The 20,869-nt window shown below is 41.8% G+C and overlaps 1 protein-coding gene across 7 annotated transcripts in view; it reads right to left on the reverse strand.

Moving 5' to 3' along the window:
* The window catches only part of MINDY2 (MINDY lysine 48 deubiquitinase 2), a 110,675-nt gene that overhangs the window by 77,034 nt on the left and 12,772 nt on the right, over positions 1 to 20,869 (reverse strand). For all 7 annotated transcript variants that reach the window (XM_006112460.5, XM_075897328.2, XM_075897327.2 and 4 more), the window contains exons 2-3: positions 17,034 to 17,091; positions 12,364 to 12,428 (exon numbers count right to left, since the gene is read on the reverse strand). In XM_006112460.5, the coding sequence (XP_006112522.1) occupies positions 12,364 to 12,428; positions 17,034 to 17,076 (108 nt within the window). In that variant the 5' untranslated portion in view covers positions 17,077 to 17,091. The remainder of the gene's footprint in view (positions 1 to 12,363; positions 12,429 to 17,033; positions 17,092 to 20,869) is intronic.

Consider the following 20,869-nt stretch of genomic DNA (forward strand, 5'->3'; position numbering starts at 1 on the left):
ACGCAGCGGCGGAGGTCTTGATGGACCCTGGCACCCATGGAGAGCACGGAGGATGTAGAGTCGGCCAGAGCCTCCTCCAGGGAGGAGGAAGATGACCCTTTTGCCATATCGCCACTTTGGACTATCCATGCCGTACAGAGGGAGGGGGGAGAGGTTGGCTCACCGGAGCCGCGCTCTCCTCTGGGCCTGGTGACGACTGGCCCAGAGGTAGCGAGTGGGCTGATGTAGGGGACTGGACCAAAGGAGTCACCAATGGAGGGACTCATGGACCTGATGTTACAGAAGCCGGTCTAGGAAGGTTCACACCCTGGCCCTGACGGTAGGCCCAGGGGGTCCAAAAAGGCCACTACCCGGGTTGCTGGGGTGGCCACGTCTCCTGGATCATTGGTACAGGGAACGACTGAGCCCACTGTTACTGGTACCGCTGTGGGGAAGTACAGTGTCGGGACTGTTGCCGGGAGCGGTGTCGTGAACAGGATTGAAAGCCCCATGAAGACACCACATCGGAATCGGAGGAGTACTCCAAAGCAGACCATAGCAGTGCCGATGCCAATGTTGATTGTCCTGCGGTGTGCCGAGACATAGCTTCTGGCTTGCTGCGGTGCCGGGATGGAGGAAGAGGCATGGCCGAGACGGGGTCCTGACAGTAGGTGTTGGGGGTCGGAAGCGGTGCTAGGTGAGTAACCCACATTGTGTTCGGTGCCGGATCCGTTGCTGGTGCCGGTGCCAACGGCACCAGCGTGACAGTAGCCGGTGCTGAGGGAGGTGCTGCATGTGCCACATGGCTCTGCTGCACCTCGTGCACCATTTCACCAGGCACCCTAGGGAAGTGGGACTGGGCATCCCCATGATGTCTTGAGGGTGCCGGAGTTGGCAGATGGGAGGGAGAGGAGTCTATAAGGACCCTTGCTGCCTCCAAAACCTCCAGGATGGATGGGTCCAGGAGATTCTCTGAAGGACTTGCATCCCTCCGGTGGAAAGAGTAGTCATCCGACCTAGAAGGCCCGGGCTCTGGACTGGCTGGCGTCATGTGCCCCACTGTAGAGTGCATGGAGGGCACGTGCCTATTAGGCCTCCTCTTCTGTATTGGTACCGGTGACTGGGAGCGACGTCTGGCCCTGTGCGGTACCGGAGAGGCACGGTGTGCGGAGCTGTCATGCACCGAGGTCGGTGCGCTGTTGGAGCTTGGTGCCCAGTCCTGTAACGGTGCCAGAGCCAGAGCCAGCTGGAGTGCCGCCTCCATCAGGAGCACCTTGAGCCGTGACTCGCGCTCTCGTTTGGTTCTGGGCTTAAACGCCTTACAAATTTTTCACGCGTCTGTAATGTGTGATTCTCCCAGGCACTTCAAACACAATGAGTGTGGGTCACCACACAGCGTAGACTTGTTGCACTTCTTGCAGGGCTTACAGCCTTGCGAGCCAGGCATGCCCTGCCGTGGGCACATGGCACGATGGGGTAAAAAGAAAACTACAAATAAAGTCTAACTAAATTAACAGGTACTTAACAGATGATTGCTAACGAAGGAGAAGAACAGTGAAGAGAACGACCTGAAGACGTCACGGTGGTAAGAAGGAACTGAGTGGGTGAGGGGGCCAACAGGGGTATATATGGGCCGATATATTGGCACCAGTCCAGGGGGCTCCCTGCTGGCCCTAATGGTATTGCTGAGGGAAAAGTCTCCGACAGCATGTGCACACTGTGTGTACACACCTATATTGGAATGCACATGAGCAATCACTCGAATATTTCTCAAAAAAAAATCACAATATAATCACCATAGTTTCAATTATTTGGTAATTATTTCAAAGTACCCACCAACAAGTATGTCTGTATTATTAAAGATAACAAAAAAAGATAGGAAATGTGTTTTGACAACTAGGTTCCTTACTAGACATATTAACACACAACTTGAGTAATATTTAATTTAAACTACAATACAGAAATGTATTTCCGATTCCTCTCAGAAGCAGTGCAAAGACATGGGGGAGTCATGGCTAATGGAGGCACTGAGGGAGAAAAATAATTGCTGAGAAGGAGTAGGGGAGTGAAAGTGGAGGACTATGAGGTATGTTGGGAAAAACATATAACAGAGATTTTGCAGGGGCGGGTGGATAATAAGGCAAGGTTCATTCCTTTCTTGCAATTTTTATGTTAGTAAAGAGAAAGGACAATGTTTAAAAGTTGTAAGTTTATACATGGAGTAATTTCATTACAAGTTATGTTCCATAATGCCATAAATTTCACACTGGCCAGCTCTCAGAGTTAAAAGAAAAAGACCCCAGGGGTAACTGAACCTGCTAAACTGAAGGAATATGGGAAGATCTTAGAAATCATTGTAGATTGAGACGCCTTTCAAGTGTATATTTATTCACTCTCATAGGAAACTGTAAACTAAGGCTTAAAGCAGGAACGGGCAATAATTTTTGGTGGAGGGCCATTCCAAGAATTTGGAAAGTGGTTCCACATTAATGGAAGAAGTTCTGGGTCTGGAATGGAGGTTGGGTGCAGAAGGGAGCTTGCAGTAAAGGACTGGGGTGCAGGAGAGGGTGTGGGGTCTGAGAAGGAGTTTGGGGGAAGGAGGCAATTGTGACCTGGGTTAGGGAACTAGGATGCAGGGGTTTGGGTTGTGACCTTGAGCAAGAGGGGGTTGTGACTTGAGGCAGAAAACTGGGTGCAGGATCTGGGAGGGGATATGCGGGCAGGAATGGGGCAGAGGGTTTGGGTTATGTGGGGTGGGAGGCAAAAGTCTGGAGTGACAAAGACAGGCTCTGGCTGGGAGACTTACCTGCTTGACTCCCTGCTTGAGAAGGCTGCTGGCTCATTCCCATTTGCCCCACCTCCTGCAATGGCTGCAGCGGCCATGTGGTTTTTGAACAGCTAGGAGCTTGAGGGGACAGGGTGGGCTTCACAGGCTTCCTAGTACCAGGCAGCTCCGACTGGCCGAAAACTGACCAGTGGGATTGTGCTGAGGGCGAGAGCAATGTGTGAAGCCTCTCCTGCCGCACCCAGGATCACAGCTGTTCAAACAGAGCCCTGCAATGATTGCATTTTTCAGCAACGTACAGGAGGCAGGGAAGGATCTGGGGGCCAGATCTGTTGGCTTTGCGGGCTGGATCTGGCACATGGAGGTTATTTTGCCCAGGCCTGGCTTACAGTGAAAGGAGCTCCATGCTGAACATTGGTTATTAGTCATGAAAGCACCGCAATGAATCCAAATCAACACATGTGTTGGGTCAGGTGGGGATATTTAGTTTCTATCATGAAAGTGAACAGTTATGGAAGTTTCATCTTCCCATCAAAAATCCATCTCTGTGTCTGTTTTTTTTTCTCTTGCAGGTACACACTGAAGTAGAACCAAAACAGTACCCAAATTAAAGTTGTCTATGTATTCTACCTATAAAGTGCTCAAGTCTACAATATTAAACAATCTTTTCCATCTTCATATGATTCCTTGCTCACATACAATTTCCATTTAAAAGGAAAGACCAAGTTCTGCTCTGTAGTGCACTTCACTGTTGTTGTGATGTGTTAGGTAACCCTAATATTGGTGGAGCTAGCCTTACCTCTCTAATGTGGTCCACTTATGAAAAAGTTTGAGAACTCCTGGATTAAGTTTATAACAGGGCTAGATGAGAGGAGTGTTCCCTGTAAGCTGAACTCTTAAGTGGTCATCCAGGAAAAATTCACAAGTCACTCAGCTGACAGCATAGCACGCAGAGCCAGCAGCATTTCCACTGGCAGTGCACATCCCCACATGCCTAAGTGCATGTAACACAATTTATTCTCCACATGTATGAAAAGTATTAGAAGGAACACTGAATCGGAGTCCAAATTTTGGGTTCCCAGCTTTTAGATCACTCTGCCTGTAAGAAGATATCAAGCAGTTGACGAAGGACTTACTGGGAGGAGCTGACAGGTTGTTTTAGGTAGGAAGACACTAGGCAGGTGTAAAAAATATTGTAATGGGTTTCTCCTTATCCATTGGATATGTTACAGATGGGTGTGATTAGAGAGAAACTTAAACAATAGAAATAGAAATTTAAACAATATTAGTTCAACCTTATTTAATATAGGTATACACATTCTAAAGCACAAGACTTCTTGCAACCACTGATAACTTGGCACTCACTTGGATACATGAAACACTGTATGTCAGTTACTCTAACCAAAGTTTATCAGAAAATAAATTTAATTATTTTGAAAAATTCTACTCCATGTCAATTTACGTTTCTACAATGCCACTCAATTCACTTTTTTCCAACACAGTGGGATACAAGTAGGATGCATATATCCTCCCAAACAAAAAAGGAGATCCAGTAATAAAAAGTAAACAGTTCTATTTCAAATGCTAATCATTTACTCCCAATGAAATCCCCTCTTTCTCCTTTAAAAAAGTTATGCACAGAGAAGACGACATGAACCACATGTAGATGGGGCTTGAAAAATTCACTCACTCGAGTTAAGTAAAAAGTTTTGCTTGCTACACAAGGGCATATGTTATCAGTTTCTATAAAATTAAGCTTTTGATTAAAAGTAGGTGTTTCTGTACATTACGGTTCCAGAGTAAATATTCCAAAATGCAAACCAACTCAGTATTGTTTGTCTTCCCAAATATGCAGTCATTTCAAGGACTTCTGCACAACACTACTAAGCACCAGCAGGGGGTACAGTATTTAAATTCTTGTCAGTTTCACTGCTAGTGTCAAGAACCCTGTGGGATGCAGTGAAACTCCAGAATCATATCAAACTTGCATTGCTGCTGCAGTGAAAACAGTAAGGCATAGTAGCAGAAGCAGGCACTCTACAGAGGAGAAAGACTCCTTAAGCGGAGGATAGGAATAGAAAAAGTAGGACACTTCCTCACATTTGGCTCCCCAGGAGCCAAGATGCTCTAGGTGAGAATTAGAAAAGACCTGACCCATTCTAGGGCAGCAATGTAAAAATATGTACAAAAACTGTAATTGTGTGACCAAAAGTCCATCGATTACATGGTTAAATGTTTTATCCAAGGATGAAGAGGTAGGGAGAGGAGAGTGCTGGAGGGGTACCCCTACGCTCAGGGTCTAGGCTGCCAGTTCTGCAACTGGCAATATCCTGACTGCTGGCCCCTCTCCTGGGGCTGCAGCTGCCAGTCCTGCACTGCAGGCTCTGCTGCCAACAGATCCCAGATATACACAAGGTCATGGCTGTTGGCCCCTCTCCTAGGGTCCCAGCTGCCACTCCCTCTCTCTGGACCCTATCAAAGTTTAACTGTAAACAGAAACCAATGAACACTGACCCAGGTCACCGGTGCACGCCAGAGCTGCTCGCTTGGGGGGAGAAGGGGGAAACCTACAGCATGCCCCCAAGTGCTGTGGATAGGTCGGGCTGCACAGAGCCAACCCACACAAAAAGCACATGGGCTGGGCAGGCTGAGGGCAGGGCTGAGGGGCAGGCAGATGCTGGTCCAGAGGGCATGTGGAGAGGGAGTCACCGCTTCTCCATTTCTGTGATTCATCTCTCCTGATTAGTTTGAAATGTGTTGCTAATCCGTCAATTAAAAGTCTACTTTCCCTTAGATTAGGAAGAAAAGTGGCACAGAGGTACCCAACCTATCTTCTCCCTATACTGTTCATTATTTTGTAAATCATGTTCTTTTTACTGATCTTAACATAAAAGATGAAGGGGAGCTGTGTTATGGTGCATGATTAATAGGTGCATCTTGTAAATTTTAGGGATATGATAGTGTACACATTTAAGCAGCTTTTCATCATGGTCTCTGCATGTACCAGCTCCCACAAAGCTGTGCCTGTCTCCCTGAGCTGCTGCCTCTGATACAGCAGCATGAGGAGGGGTTGTAGCACGGGGGCAGGCTGGAGGCTTCACCTGTAAACGTGTAACAGCTGAAATTTTCAGCAGTTACTCATTTACCCCCCCAAAAAATGCATTTTTACATCAGTAGTAAATTTATCAGTCTATAATAGAAAATATCCCTGCATGATCTCAATATTTTGACCTGATTGCTTAAGGCAATACAAATGATTAACATAGCATTCTAAGATTTTAATGTCTCAATTTCTCGGGAAGAAGAAATTTAACAAATCAAATACTAACTATGGTAACACAAAGGTTCGTCATTTCAGTGCATTATAGCAAGGTCTGAATGGCTTGAGAAGTGAGGGATCTCTCCCTGAAAAGTCAGGAGGAATAATCAGTATCCTTAATTTTAGATTTCATAATCTATTTTCCTGAACACTTTTATTCTATAGGATTTCTTTTCAAGATCTGAAGTGTAATTTGTGAATGATACTGCAGTAACAGCACTAGAAACTGAAATCCCTAGCTGATGTACAAATTAGGCTAATTAGGTAGATTATGAGGGCCATCTCAGGTGCATTGCCAAAGATATTTTTCCAATTAACAAGTTGATACAGGAATGAAGACCCCAAATGTCAAATTATGCCTTCACATGTGCAAGCTCTTTATCTTGAAATGGTTATCTCGGTTAATTTTCAAACTCTTGAAATTTTCCATGGTTACACATTTACATTTGGGAGGCAAGTGGCCCCACAGTAGCAAATATGCACAGGAAACTGCTTCTCTTCCGCCAGCCCCCATGATTCCGCCTCTGATTCAGAGGCAGCAGTGCAGGGAGTGGGGTGGAGTTTACATCTAACCATGAAAGTTAAATCAATGAGCCCAAGCTCATCAGTTAACTGGGAGGCAGGGAAAAAAGGGAGGAGGTGTCGTCTTATATACTAAGATGGTACACTTTGACTTAGGTTAAGATGGACATAGGAGACAGACTTGTGAGAATCTTTGGGTTAGATTAAAAGAGGTAAAAAACAAGGATGATATCATGCTAGGGTCTACTACAGACCACCTATCCAGGAACAACAGGTGGATGAGACTTTTTTTTTTTTTTTTTTAAACAACTAACAGGCATCCAAAGCACAGGACTTGGTGGTGATGAGGGACTTCAACTACCCAAACATCTGTTGGGAAAGTAGCAACAGGCCACAGATTATCCAACAAGTTCTTGGACTGCACTGGATAAAAAATTTTATTTCAGAAAGTTGAGAAAGCTACTAAGGGGGAAGCTGTTCTAGATTTGATTTGATCAAATAGTGAGGAGCTGGGTGAGAATTTGAAGGTGATCGGCAGTTTGGGTCAAAGTGATCATTAAATCAGAGTTCATGATTCTAAGGAATTTCAGGAAGGCAGACTTTAGTGAACTCAAACCTGATTGTCTTGCTTCCCATGGGACCTTAACTAAGAGGAAAAACAACTGAAGACAGTTGGCAGTTTTTCAAAGGGACATTATTAAGGGCCCAAACAGAAACTATTACACTGCGTAGGAAAGAGGAAGTATGGCAAGAAACCACCTTGGCTTAACCAGGAGATCTTACATGATCTAAACCTCAAAAAGGAGTCACATAAAAAAGCAGAAACTAGGTCAAATAAATATAAGCAAACATCACAGGTATTCTGGGGCAAGATTAGAAAGGTAAAGGCAGAAAACGAGCTCCATCTAGCTAGAGACATAACGGGTAACAAGAAAACATTCTACAAATATATCAAAAGCAAGAGGAAGGCCAAGGACAGGGTAGGTCCACTGCTCAATGACAAGGGAGAAACAATAACAGAACGTGGAAATGGCAGAGGTGCTTAATGACTTCTTTGTTTCAGTTATCACCAAGAATCCCTGGTGGTGACTGGATGCCTAACATAGCAAATGCTAATGGAAATGGGGTAGGCGTAGAAGTAAAAATAGGAAAATAATTAAAAATTACTTAGAAAAGTTAGTTGTCTTCAAGTCACTAGGACCTGATGAAATGCATCCTAGAAATCTCTTCTATCGGGTCCTTGAATAATCCGAGCTATTGTCTTGGAAAAGTCATAGCAGATGGAAGAGATTCCAGAAGACTGAACAAGGGAAAACATAGTGCTCATCTTACAAAAACGGAAATAAGAACAACCCAGGAAACTACAGACCAGACAACTTAACTTCTGTGCCAGCAAAAATAATAGAGCATATAATTAAGGAATTAATCTGCAAATACCTATCTCCTTATTATCTTTCAGGTAACAGCCAGCATGGATTTGTAAAGAACAAATCGGGTCAAACCAACTTGGTAGCATTCTTTTCTAGGATACAAGTCTTGTGGATAAGCGGGGGAAGCAATATATGTGGTATACCAAGTTTTAGTAACGTATTGAGAGAGTCTTCTCAATAAACTAGGGAAATACAACCTAGATGGGGCTATTATAAGGTGGGTCATAAGTGACTGGATAACCAGTCTCAGAGAGTAGTTATTAACAGTTCACGGTCATGCCTGAAGGGCATAACAAAACGTGTTCTGCAGGTGTCAGTTTAGGGACTGATTTTGTTCAGTATTGTCATCAACAATTGAGATAATGGCACAGAGAGTACGTTTATAAAGTTTGCAGATGATACCAAGCACTTGCAAGTGCTTTGGGGGATAGAGTCATAATTCAAAATAATCTGGACAAACTAGAGAAATGGTCTGAGGTAAATAAAATAAATGAGAAAGGCAAAGTACTCTACTTAGGAAGGAACCATCTGTTTTACACATACAAAATGGGAAGCAATTGTCTAGGAAGGAGTATGGCAGAAAGGGATCTCGGGACAATGGTGGACCACAAGCTAAATAGGCGTCAACAGCGTGACACTGCAAAAAAACCAACCAACCAACCAACCAACCAAAAACAACAGCCACACACACACCAAATATGATTCTGGGATGCATTAACAGGAGTGTTGTGAACAAGACACAAGAAGTCATTCTTCTGCTCTACTCTGCTGATTAGGCCACAGTTGGTCTACGTCTACACTGGCAGCTTCTTGTGCAAGAACTCTTTTGCAGAAGAGTTCTTGTGCAAAAACTCTTCCAGAAGAGAGTGTCTACACTGGGATGTGCTTTTGTGCAAGAGATGTGCTTTTGCGCAAGAGCATCCATGACAGTGTAGACGCTCTCTTGCGCAAGAAAGCTCTAATGGCCATTTTAGCCATAGGGCTTTTTTGCGCAAGAAATTCATGTTGCCTGTCTACACTGGCCTCTTGCACAAGAACAGTTGCGCAAAAGGGCTTATTCCTGAGCAGGAGCATCATAGTTCTTGCACAAGAAGCCCTGATTTCATACATTAGAACGTCCGTTTACTTGCGCAAGAACACACAGCCAGTGTAGACAGGCAGAAAGCAAAAGCGTCTGCTTTGGCGCAAGACCGTGTCAGTGTAGACACAGCCTTGGAATATTATGTCCAGTTCTGGGCACCACATTTCAAGAAAGATGTGGAGAAATTGGAGAAGGTCCAACAAAAATGACTGAAGATACAGAATATATGATCTATGAGGCAAGGCTGAAGGAATTGGGTTTGTTTAGTTTGGAAAAGAGAAGACTGAGAGGGGACATGATAGCACCTTTCAGGTACCTGAAAGGGTGTTACAAAGACGAGGGAGAAAAATTGTTCCTTTTGACCTCTGATGTTAGGACAAGAATCAATGGGATTCTTGCAGCAAGAATTGCAGCAAGGAGGTTTAGTTTGGTCGTTAGCAAAAACCTAACTGTCAGGGTGGTTAAACGTTGGAATAAATTGCCTAGGGGGTTTGTGGAAACCCCATCATTCAAAATTTTTAAGAGCAGGTTAACCAGGTTAGATAAACATCGGTCAAGGATGATCTAAATGATGCTTGGTCCTGCCGTGAGGGCAGGGAACTGGACTTGATGACCTCTTAAGGTACCTACCAGTTCTAGTATTCCATGATTTTATGACAGGGTCAGGAAATAATTTTAGAAGGGGGGCCACTTCAAAAATGTGTCAAGTGGCCCCAGGACGACCCAGAAGGTGAGGGTCCTTGAGCGGAAGATGCAGGGGCAGGACACTTCCAGGTTCCTCCGCCCACAGATCCTGATTGGGCTGGGGGCAGGGCGTCTATAGGCTGGATCAACCTGCTTGGCAGGCCAGATCGGGTCCGTGGAGGCATTCTTGCCCACCCCTGTTCTATGACTATCACATCCCTAGTATGAACCAAGGAACACTCACGTTGATTTTAGATACCAGGCTGAAAATGTGTCAATTCCTAGACATTTGCCTTCCATACACCCTAAAGTGGCTTAATCCTTTTTTAAAGAAAAACTACTTAAATCTGTCACTGTTGACACTTACACAGAAGCTCATATGCAAGTTTTCACATTACTTTCTCTTTTTAGGGTTTAAAAAAATGAGCAAGAAAACCCCTTTCCAATTAACAACAGTTACAAAGCATACATTTATAACAAGAACCCTACAAGATTACAATAAGCAAACAAAGAAAAAAAATGTCTTTCACCTCTCCTCTCCTATGTCGTCGGATTCACTGTTTTATAGAGATAGTCCACATCCTCCCCCATATCCTATAAGAGGATGTTTACCCTGTATCATAAGTATGAATCTCCAAGTGAAAATGAACACACTAAACACAAGTGTGCTCTGAAACCAAGGTGAGAAATGAGTCTGAGCATCCTGAGTTTTGTTGCTCTCAATCACTTCATAATCATCACCAGGAAGCAGAAAAAGTTGCATGTACAGGCAGTCCCCGGGTTACATGGATCCGACTTACATCGGATCCCTACTTACAAACGGGGTGAGGCAACCCCACACTAGCTGCTTCCCCCCCAGCAGACCAGGGAGACACGAAGCTAGCACCCCCCCACAGCAGACCAGGAAGACGCGGAGCGGCTTTTCTCAGCAGACACCTCAGCTTGGGCTCGTCTACACTGGCCCCTTTTCCGGAAGGGGCATGTAAATTTCACCAGTCGTCGTAGGGAAATCCGCGGGGGATTTAAATATCCCCCGCGGCATTTAAATAAAAATGTCCGCCGCTTTTTTCCGGCTTTTAAAAAAGCCGGAAAAGAGCGTCTACACTGGCCCCGATCCTCCGGAAAAAGTACCCTTTTCCGGAGGGTCTTATTCCTACTTCAAATAAGAGCCTCCGGAAAAGGGCACTTTTTCCAGAGGATCGGGGCCAGTGTAGACGCTCTTTTCCGGCTTTTTTAAAAGCCGGAAAAAAGCGGCGGACATTTTTATTTAAATGCCGCGGGGGATATTTAAATTCCCCGCGGATTTCCCTACGACGACTGGTGAAATTTACATGCCCCTTCCGGAAAAGGGGCCAGTGTAGACGTAGCCCTTGAGAATAAAGGACTGAGGGAAGTGAGGTGTGGGAGAATAAAACTGAGCTCTGGAGAAATGTTTGGCTAGAGTTTCCCCTACAATATGTACCAGTTCCGACTTACATACAAATTCAACTTAAGAACAAACCTACAGTCCCTATCTTGTACGTAACCCGGGGACTGCCTGTATTAAAACTACATAAAAAAATCAGAATACATTACTGTGGTTACAGCAAAGAATAGAATTTCAAAAACTATGTCCAAATTATGACATTTTAATTCAGGTATGTACAGCGATTTTTTGCTTTAATAATAAAATTACTGCTTACACACATTCCAATTGCCTCTACATAGTGGGTTTTTTTTTAAATTTCATATTTATATAGTGACTCATCCCAAAAGATTCCCAAAGCTTTTCAAATACACATGTAGGATCACCCAATTCTATGCCAGCAGTACTTGCAACAGGTTTGCTACTATATATATATTTGGGGGAGACATTTTTATCTCAGTTATTCCATTTCAAATACAAGTATATTATTACTAAATCAGCTACTATATCCTCAACTGAAGTTAGAACAAAACAAATATCTATGAATCAGTTCAGAGAATTCTTAATACTTTCTGTACTATTTCTGTGTCTAGTTACAGCAGCATCTTCAGATAAATTTCAAGTGATTAACTTTTCTATTTCTATCTGAACGGGGTAGGCTAACCGTTTTCAGTTACCGCAGATTTCAGAACAAGTACTTACCACCAGTACTCCAGGGACATCTGAACTGAAAATATGAACTACTTTAAAATAAGTACAACTGGGTCTGTCATTATACTCATTGCAGATAAAGGAACTCATTCTGCCATGGCTGATGGAACAGCATACAAAGTCATTTTATGTTCACTGCTAGCCGAGAAGGAAAGACTTAGAAGTCAGATTTAACACTAAACCAAAGGCCAATCTGTTACTATAAACAAGATAAAAAACTGTTGTCTGTTTTAAACGAAGTCATTCGTATAGCCATGACCAATCCTGTCTAGGGAAAGTACTGTAAAACTAAATTTGATACTGTACTGAATAAATAGGAACAAAAACTATTTCCCGTACATTTCATTTTATAAACTCTCAACTAAAATTTTATTTTTCATTAAAACAAAACAATGCTTTAGTTCATTACTGAAAAAAAATTTGCTTTTTAGAAACTCTGTATCTTACCTGCTCGTAATTTAGTCGTTGAATTTCCGATATCTCTTTTGGTTTTGCATCAAGAATATAGTCACCTTAAAAAAATTATAAATTTTCAAATTATGACTTATTCCACAAGTCAAAGCTTTAGATAACTTTTAAAGAGTACATCTGTCTGAAGCTCTTAGACAAAATGGGGGCAGACGAATCTGGACCTGCTATGGCATCTGGCGCTGCAGCAGCTATGGAGTGGCGCTTCTCGCTAGCCCCAAGCTGCTGCAATGAAAGAGGGCTGGGATAGTCCCCTCTGCCAGGAGGGGCAGCCTCTCATCCTCAGCCCCACCACACAACAATGATTTAAAAGCATTTTCATTTTATTTTCAAAAATAGAAAAATTGAGTTAAAAACCCGAGCATCACATTAAAATAATATAACCAGATTTTCAGAAGCACTTATGTTAATATAGTGAGTGGATTTTTTTAATGTTATAACTGTCTATTAATTTCCCATTTTTATTAATTTTTCTAAAATGTTCAATTCTTTTTTTTTTAATATTACACCTTGTTTATGTTCTAAATATAAATGTATTTTTCTCCAGCAGAAACATGCAGAAAAGTTAAGTGACAAATTGTGAGACACATTTCAAGTTTGAGTGATGAAAAGTAGCAAGAATAGCAAAGGAAACACATGACAATATAACAAAGCACATAGTGTATTTACCTTTCACTTAATGGTGAATTTCATCTGCCATTTTTTTTGCCCAGTCACCCAGTTTTGTGAAAGCTCTTGGTAACGCTTCAGAATCAGCTTTGGATTTAACTATCTGGAATGATTTTATGTCATCTGAGAACTTGCCACCTAACTGATTTATGAAAATATGCTTATGACTTTCCCTCTGTTTTATGAAAATATGCTTATGACTATGAATATGCATAACTGGAAAATGCTTTATGCAAAATAGTTCTTAATGTAAGGTATCATTGGAAAGCTTGTAATCTACTGACTGTATACATTCTATTTGTATGCATGTACCATTGCTGTATCTGAAATAAGGAATACTGACTGTAGATATATTATTAATCTGTTAATATTAGGGAAAGCCTATTACCAGTCCACCAGGAACAACAATAAAGAAGCCAGACACAGAACTAATAGCCCATTAGCAAGAGACAACTGAATGTGGGATTACTGTCTTCCTGCAGACCTGCTATACTGCTATTGACTCATGTAGACTTGTGACCATTGATGCTGAAATCAATCTTGAATTTTGTGCTTTTCCACGGAGATGTGGGGGAATCAAACAAAGGTTTCGGGCTCTAGAGAAATTCTGTATAAGGCAAGGGAAGCAAAGAATGATTGTATTTAGCTACCTTTGCAGACTGCCTCCCACTCCCAGAAGATGCTTGAAAACACCAGGAAACAGGACTTTAACAACTGGTGAGGGACGGGGTGGGGAGAACTGCTGGAACTAGGTCATCTCTGGTCTGAGAAGTACTTTACCTAAATTAAGAACTAGAGTAAGAAATTATGATTTGTAACAAGTTCTCTTAGTGCAGTGGTCTCCAACCTTTTTAAGCACAAGATCACTTTTTCAATTTAAGTGCAATGTAAGATCTACCTCAAACCCAATACCCTTGCCCCACTTCCTTCGTGCCCCTTCTCCAAGGCCCTGATCCTGCTCAGTCGGTCCTACCTTCCACATTCTCCCTCCCTTTCACCAGGAAGGGGCAGAGGGCTGAGGCTCTGGTCTTGGGCTAAGGGATTTGGAGTGTGAGGGGGGCTCTGAGCTGAGCCAGGGGCAGAGAGTTGGGGTGCCGGAGGGGGAAGTGTTCAGGGTACAGGCTGTGTAAAGGAGTTTGGGTCCAGGCGGCTAAGGCAAGCATTTGGGGTTCATGACTAGGGCATGGGTTTGGAGCAGGCTCCAGATAGACTCTGCTTACCTCAGGTGGCTCCTGGGTGGTGGTGCAGTGGGAATGAGGTAGAATCACCACTGCCTTGGCCCTGCACTGCTCTCAAAAGCAGCCAGAAAACTCCCCCCATTCCAAGCCTTGTTGTGTCCCCACCTTTTCTGTGGAGATAGAATATAAGGTGGAAGATGGGGCATCCTAACATCTGCACTCCCTCCTCTGCTTTCCCTGCCCTGCCCAGGTAGCAGGAGGGAGAGTAGGGGCACAGCTCCAAGGCAAGGGGCAGGAGATGTGCAGCAGTGCAGGGAGGGGTAGCTGAAATGCTGGCATTCAACAACCTCTTGGCCAAACCAGTCAAGATCACCTGTCAGAGGCTCCAAGATCTACTGGTAGATCTCGATCTACTGGTTGGTGTCCACAGTCTTAGTGTATTAAGTTTAGCTTTCATGTTTTATTTTATTTAGTAACATGTTGTTCCATCTGCTACCTCTCATGACCACTTAAATCCTACTTTTATATTTAATCAAATCACTTATTGATTACCCAGTGTAAAAAAGTGTTACCTGGACAGACAAACAGCTGTGCTTCTCTCTCTTTCATTGATAAAGGGGCTTTTATGAGCTTTTCCTGAATAAAACTTTACACAGAGTAAGACAGTTATCTGGGATTCTGGTTCCAGTGTTACATCAGCTACTTTCCCATCTGTGTCAAGACTGTTTAGAACTGGGTTTTGCCCACGAAAACTCATGACACTCTAGATCTTTTTGTTAGTCTCTAAGGCTATATCTACACAGCAGCATTATTCCAAAATAACAGTCTGAGCCTACACACAAGCAGTTATTTCAAAATAACGATGAGCTGGAAGACTGCTTACTCTGACTCCTGAAACCCTCATTGTACAAGAACTAAGGCAAGTAGGAGGGAGAGTGCTCTCTTGAAGTAACTTCTGTATCGAGAGTGCCAAAAGTCAACTTAAGCTATTTCAACTTAAGCTATGCAATTAGCATAGCTCTAAGGTGCCACAGGATTACTCGTTATTAAAATCCCTTTGACAGAGTATTCCTAGAGCTGAGCTGACCTCAGGGCCTGTATTGCTCTTCTCTGTGCTATGACCCCAACTCAGTGCCAACTTTGCATGAAACCAGAGGGCCTGGTGCAGAACAGGGGATTGGAGCACCCCAAAGAGCAGGTGGGCAAGCTCAGTGATATTTCAATACATTAAATGACAGCCTTAATGGGATCTCTGTGACTGAACCCATCACACATCCCTTTTCCCCTGATCATTAATGAACACTGAACAGCACATCCAGACAGAGCTCCTTGAGGTCCCTGCTGTTCACCTCTCTCCATTGTGAAAACTGACCATTTAGGTCTTACTCTTTGTTTCTGATCTTTAACCAGTTACCCAATCATGAGAGGACCTTCTTTCTTATCCCAGGACTTCTTATTTTGTATAAAATATTTTGATGAGGGAACATGTCAAAGGCTTTTCTGAATATTGAAGTACACTATATTAACTGGATTACCCTTATCTACTTGCTAACTGACACTCTCAAAGAAATCTAAGAGCTTGGTGAGGCATCAATTTCCTTTACAAGAGCCATGCTGACCCTTCCTCAACTGTGTTAATCTTTGTCTCATATAATTCTCTTCTTTACTAAAGTTTCAACCAATTTGCCCTGTTAAGCTCATCAGCTTGTTATCACCATGGTTATCTTGGAACCCCTTTATAAAAATCAGTGTTATGTTAGCTGCCTTCTCATCTGGTGCAGAGACTGATTTCAGAAATACATTACATATCACAGCTGATAGTTCTACAATTTCATATCTGAATTCCTTTAGAACTCTTAGAATATAACAAATACCTCAAAAGCCTCTTTCTGCTACCCTTCATGTACTGCTCTCTAGAATCTCATTGACTCCCACTGTACTTGCTAGGGAATCGAAGTGGACAGTAAAGAGACGAGTCCCTCCTATGCCAAGGAGAGAAAGACTACACCTCCTCCAAGGAAGTGCCATTCTATCAGATGTGCCCGTCTCTTTCAGGAGATCAGTACTAGAATACCTTTTTAACCAGGAGCACTGGTGACTTCCAAACTATTAGTTTGGATATCATCCCCCTCAATCTCTCAGCATGTGATACTTATCACAACTGGCTCCACTAATAGGTCACTTGGCACCATCTCTGTTTTAGGTGCTGAAATAGTGGGTACTGTAGAGGTAGTCAACACAGATGAAGGAGTACCAAAGCTTTCAGTGGCTTAAAAAGGTTGGTAACCACTGAGTTAGAGACTGAACCCAAGAATAAAGTAGTACCTGCAAATAAAGGGCTCTACCCACCACACCAATTACATTAATTTTTACTGTTACTATAATTTGGCAAGAACAAAAAGGAGAAAAATAAAGTCACTGTAGACAATTAAAAGAAACAGTTGACATATATATTCTGAAAAATACTAATACGAACCAAGCAAGGAACATGAATTAAAAAGTATCTTTCGATATTTTGGAGCGTGAGGCCAAGCCACCTGCATGACACAAACCATAAGCTGGCAGCCATAGCAACATTTTACATGAAAACAGGCAGTAGAGCACAGAACTTCCAATAGCAGCACCAATGAAAAGCACAAATTATAACCAAAGGTAGTCTAGTATACCAGAATCTATTTTATGTAACCTATTTCAACAAAACCTGCTGGAGAAAAAATTATATGATGAGAAACAAGTGATAAATTACTTTATTGAATACAATTATAAATAACTAATAATTATAAATTTTAAATCACTACTAACCTAAATATTCCATCAGCTGTTCAGCAGTTATGATTTCCATCATTGGTGGTAGCTTGACCTGTGAAAGAGAATATTTTTCTTAAAAACTGATAAGTGTATTTGAGGTAATCGGTGTTGGATTACAATCTGAAGTGATTTTACAAGCTCTTCTTGGCAGAGACCATGTCTCTCTGTTTATATAGCACCTAGCACAAAGGGACCCTGATCCTATGAGATACCTAAGGGATACCATGTATAGTATTTCAAAAATACAAAATACTTTCTAGTATTAGGGTAAAATACCTCTCTACCACAACATGAGTGTAAGAAAGCTACACATTTTAAGAAAAAAGATAGGTGTGCACTGTATTTAATATAGCATGGTCAACTTTCCAACACATGAATTAAAAAAAATTAACTAGCACATTTCTTGCTTTTTTACCACCTTTTTCTTTCCTTTCTCTCCCACTCCGACTCCTGATCTTTCCCTACAATGTTTTTTCTCTCCTTCTCTCCTACATTTTTCCTTTCCATTTTTCCTTCCTTCTCTCTATTGTATTTTACTTTTCTAAATTATCCCATCATGCAAATTTAGATGTAGGATTTTTAAAAGAAAATACCTAAGAGGGAAAAAAAGTTTACAATCCAAATATACTCAATACTGAACCAAATTCAATTAAAATTCACAAATCTAGCACTTTCAAATGGTTAATTAGTAAAATAAAACTACCAAATGTGCTGAATACATGAGAAATTGTGTTTATAAAAACATATTTTTCATTTAAGAGTCAACTGATTAAACAAAGGAAATAATAGCCGCATTGATTGTTTCTGATCACCATGCCCTTCAAGATTTTAGAACTAGTAGGTCTCTTTCCCTCAGGCCTAGCTTTAATTCAGAGATTGGAAGAAAATAAGCTTGTTCAATTCCCACTGGTTTCTTAACTTTGAATGAGTTAGTCATAATAAACTAAAAATCCTAATCTCTTTACAGCTACAGCGGAGATTAGTGCTATCAAAAATACATTTAACACTTCTACAAAGTTTGGTTCTATGTTATTAAATAGGAAGTGCACTCATTCCGCTTCCCTACTGCTCCTGCTTTTGTGCCTGCAGTGAGAAAAGGAAAAGGGGGCATGACTGCTGCACAGTCTCAGGTGGTGATTGCCAAACCCACACCCTAAGGCATGCGGTGCCATGGGGGGATAGGGTGGAGTGATGGTAAGAAGGGGCAAGGCATTACACAATTCCTCCAAAAGGGGATGACCCACAGGTTGGGACTTTGAGACCCTTGATATAATGGATTCAGTGGAACCAGTCCCAGTTCTCTCACAAATTCCATTTGTGACTTTAGAGAAATCAACTTAATATCAATACCAGAAGCATTTTGGAATAATGAGGCCATTTTTATATGGGCGCTTAAAAGTCATACAACTTACATTTAGAAGAAACAAAAAACAGGACTATGTAGCACTTTAAAGACTAACAAGATGGTTTAATAGGTGATGAGGTTTCGTGGGTCAGACCCACTTCCTCAGATCAAATAGTGGAAGAAAATAGTCACAACCATATATACCAAAGGATACAATTAAAAAAAAGTGAACACATATGAAAAGGACAAATCAAATTTCAGAACAGAAGCGGGATGGAGGGGGTTAAGGGGGGGGGGAGGTAAATGTCTGAGCTAATGATATTAGAGGTGATAATTGGGGAAGCTATCTTTGTAATGGGTAAGATAATTAGTGTCTTCATTCAAATTTGAATGTAAAGTGTCAGATTTAAGCATGAATGACAGTTTTCTGTGTAACCTCAAAATATACCAGACAAAATAATTGATAAGTTTTTTTAATAATTTACAAGCTACACTTGAGAAAAGTCACGTTTATTTTAAAAAGACAAGGAGCTCCTGACATTAACAGTAATGTCATTTCCCATAACTCTCTAGTCAAAAAATAAAAACGTAGGATGATACACATATACTGGCACTGAATTATGCAGAGACTCTTTGAATGGTTAAAAATGTTTTTTTTAAATGTATCAGTTTATATTTATATTCACCATTGTAATATGATGTATTCTCTACAAAGTATGTCTTGTGTGGTATCATTGAAAATTCATTTACTGAACATCACTGTCCAGTTAAAAGAGGTGTGGAAAACTATAGATTTTACTATATGTTTGTTACTGAAATGTGTTGTAATTCTGGGGAATGCCCACAGATTTGTTCCTCAGATAAAGCAAAAGACTGACCACAATGTTAGAACACTAATAATTGTTCTAACAACCACTTGCCAGCAGGGGAGACTGTAAACAAAGAATTAACATGTCTACTCTGAGATGACTAACTTTGCGCATACACAGAAGGAAGCAAGAAATTTACAATTCACCTAGAAGACATTTCAAATCTCACACAGAGAAGACTGTTTTGTCTATAGCCCAGCAGGGTGCAATTTTCAAAGATGGTAAAAATTGTAATGGAAACACTCAACCTCTTTTCCCTTCTCTCTCTTCCCTTCCCTTCGCTGCTCACTTTACTACAATGCTTTAAATGAGAAAGAAAGCTTTTGGACAAAGGGGAGCGATCCTACTTGGAAGACTTTCTAGCTAGCAGAAACTGCTGTTAAGAATTTGGGTGAGGGAGGAAAAATGTTTGTTTTCAAGATCATTTACCTTGCCAACGTTTAAATATGAGCTTGCATGTTTTTTTTTCTTTTGTAACCAAGTCTTACCTTTATGCCTTACCACTTAAAATCTCTCTCCAATTAATCACCTTGTTATATTGTTTTATGTAAACCACTGTGTGTGTCTGAAATATTGGGAAATCTCTACTCAGGTCAACCAGGCTGGGGTATATTACTTACCCATTGTTGGAATGACAGGATAATTATGAGCTTGTACAGTCCAGTGGGCTACTGAACAGTACAAAACACACATTTCTGGGGGGCAAGGCTGGGATTGGGAGATCTACAGGTATCACCCTGTATTTATTCATGGGTGGTTGGGAAAGCATTCATGTATTCACAGCTGGGAGAGAAATGACAACAGTCGTTTTCAAACTTTTTGAATTGGTGGTCCATTTTACACAGCAAGCCTCTAAATGTGACTGCTTCTCCTATAAATTAAGTATAATACACCAATTTAATTAAATTAGGGATTGGGCTGCCAGCCCCACACTGCTGACAGCTCATAACCACAATGTAACCACCTCAACTCCTGAGGGACTATGAACCCCAGTTTGAGAATCCCTGCTTCACATCTGGCTGTGAGTGAGCAAAACCTGGATGGGTTGCTGTTTTTGACAGTAAAGCAGAGTAAAAGCATCCCAGGCTGGAAAGCTAAATTGACACAGAAATCCAATAGATCAGACTGTACCCTGGGGAATGCCACAACAGTGAAAGAGTTTGGACAGGGTAATCTTATGCTTTGGCCTTGTCTTGCCTGCCACGAGTGCTGTTTTGTCATTCTCTCTTTCACATAGATATGTTTAGATAATGCTCATAGGTGACAGGAAAAAAGGTAAAGCTTTTTTATTGTGCTGAGAGAGAGAGAGATAAGAGGAAATTAATCTGTACAATCAAACACAAAGTATCACACTAAAAATCTCTATGTTGGGGAAAAAAGCTACAGTAACATGAAGGCACAAAATAAAAACGAGGTAGATAGCAAAAATGACAAAAAGTGAAGCTTGTGCATGTGTATAGTACGGGTATGTAATAGTTCTTAAGGTTGCTAGGACAGTTAATGAGTATGTAATATGAAAAAGTATAAGAAGCCAAGAGAACAAGGACAAAAGTTGAAGAACTGCTGGCTTGGAAACTGAAGGAATGAGGCTGAGATAATTGTCATGAACTGCAGGA

The sequence above is a fragment of the Pelodiscus sinensis genome, chromosome 14 (assembly GCF_052426305.1).
Source record: "Pelodiscus sinensis isolate ZL-2025 chromosome 14, ASM5242630v1, whole genome shotgun sequence".
Lineage (NCBI taxonomy): Eukaryota > Metazoa > Chordata > Testudines > Trionychidae > Pelodiscus > Pelodiscus sinensis.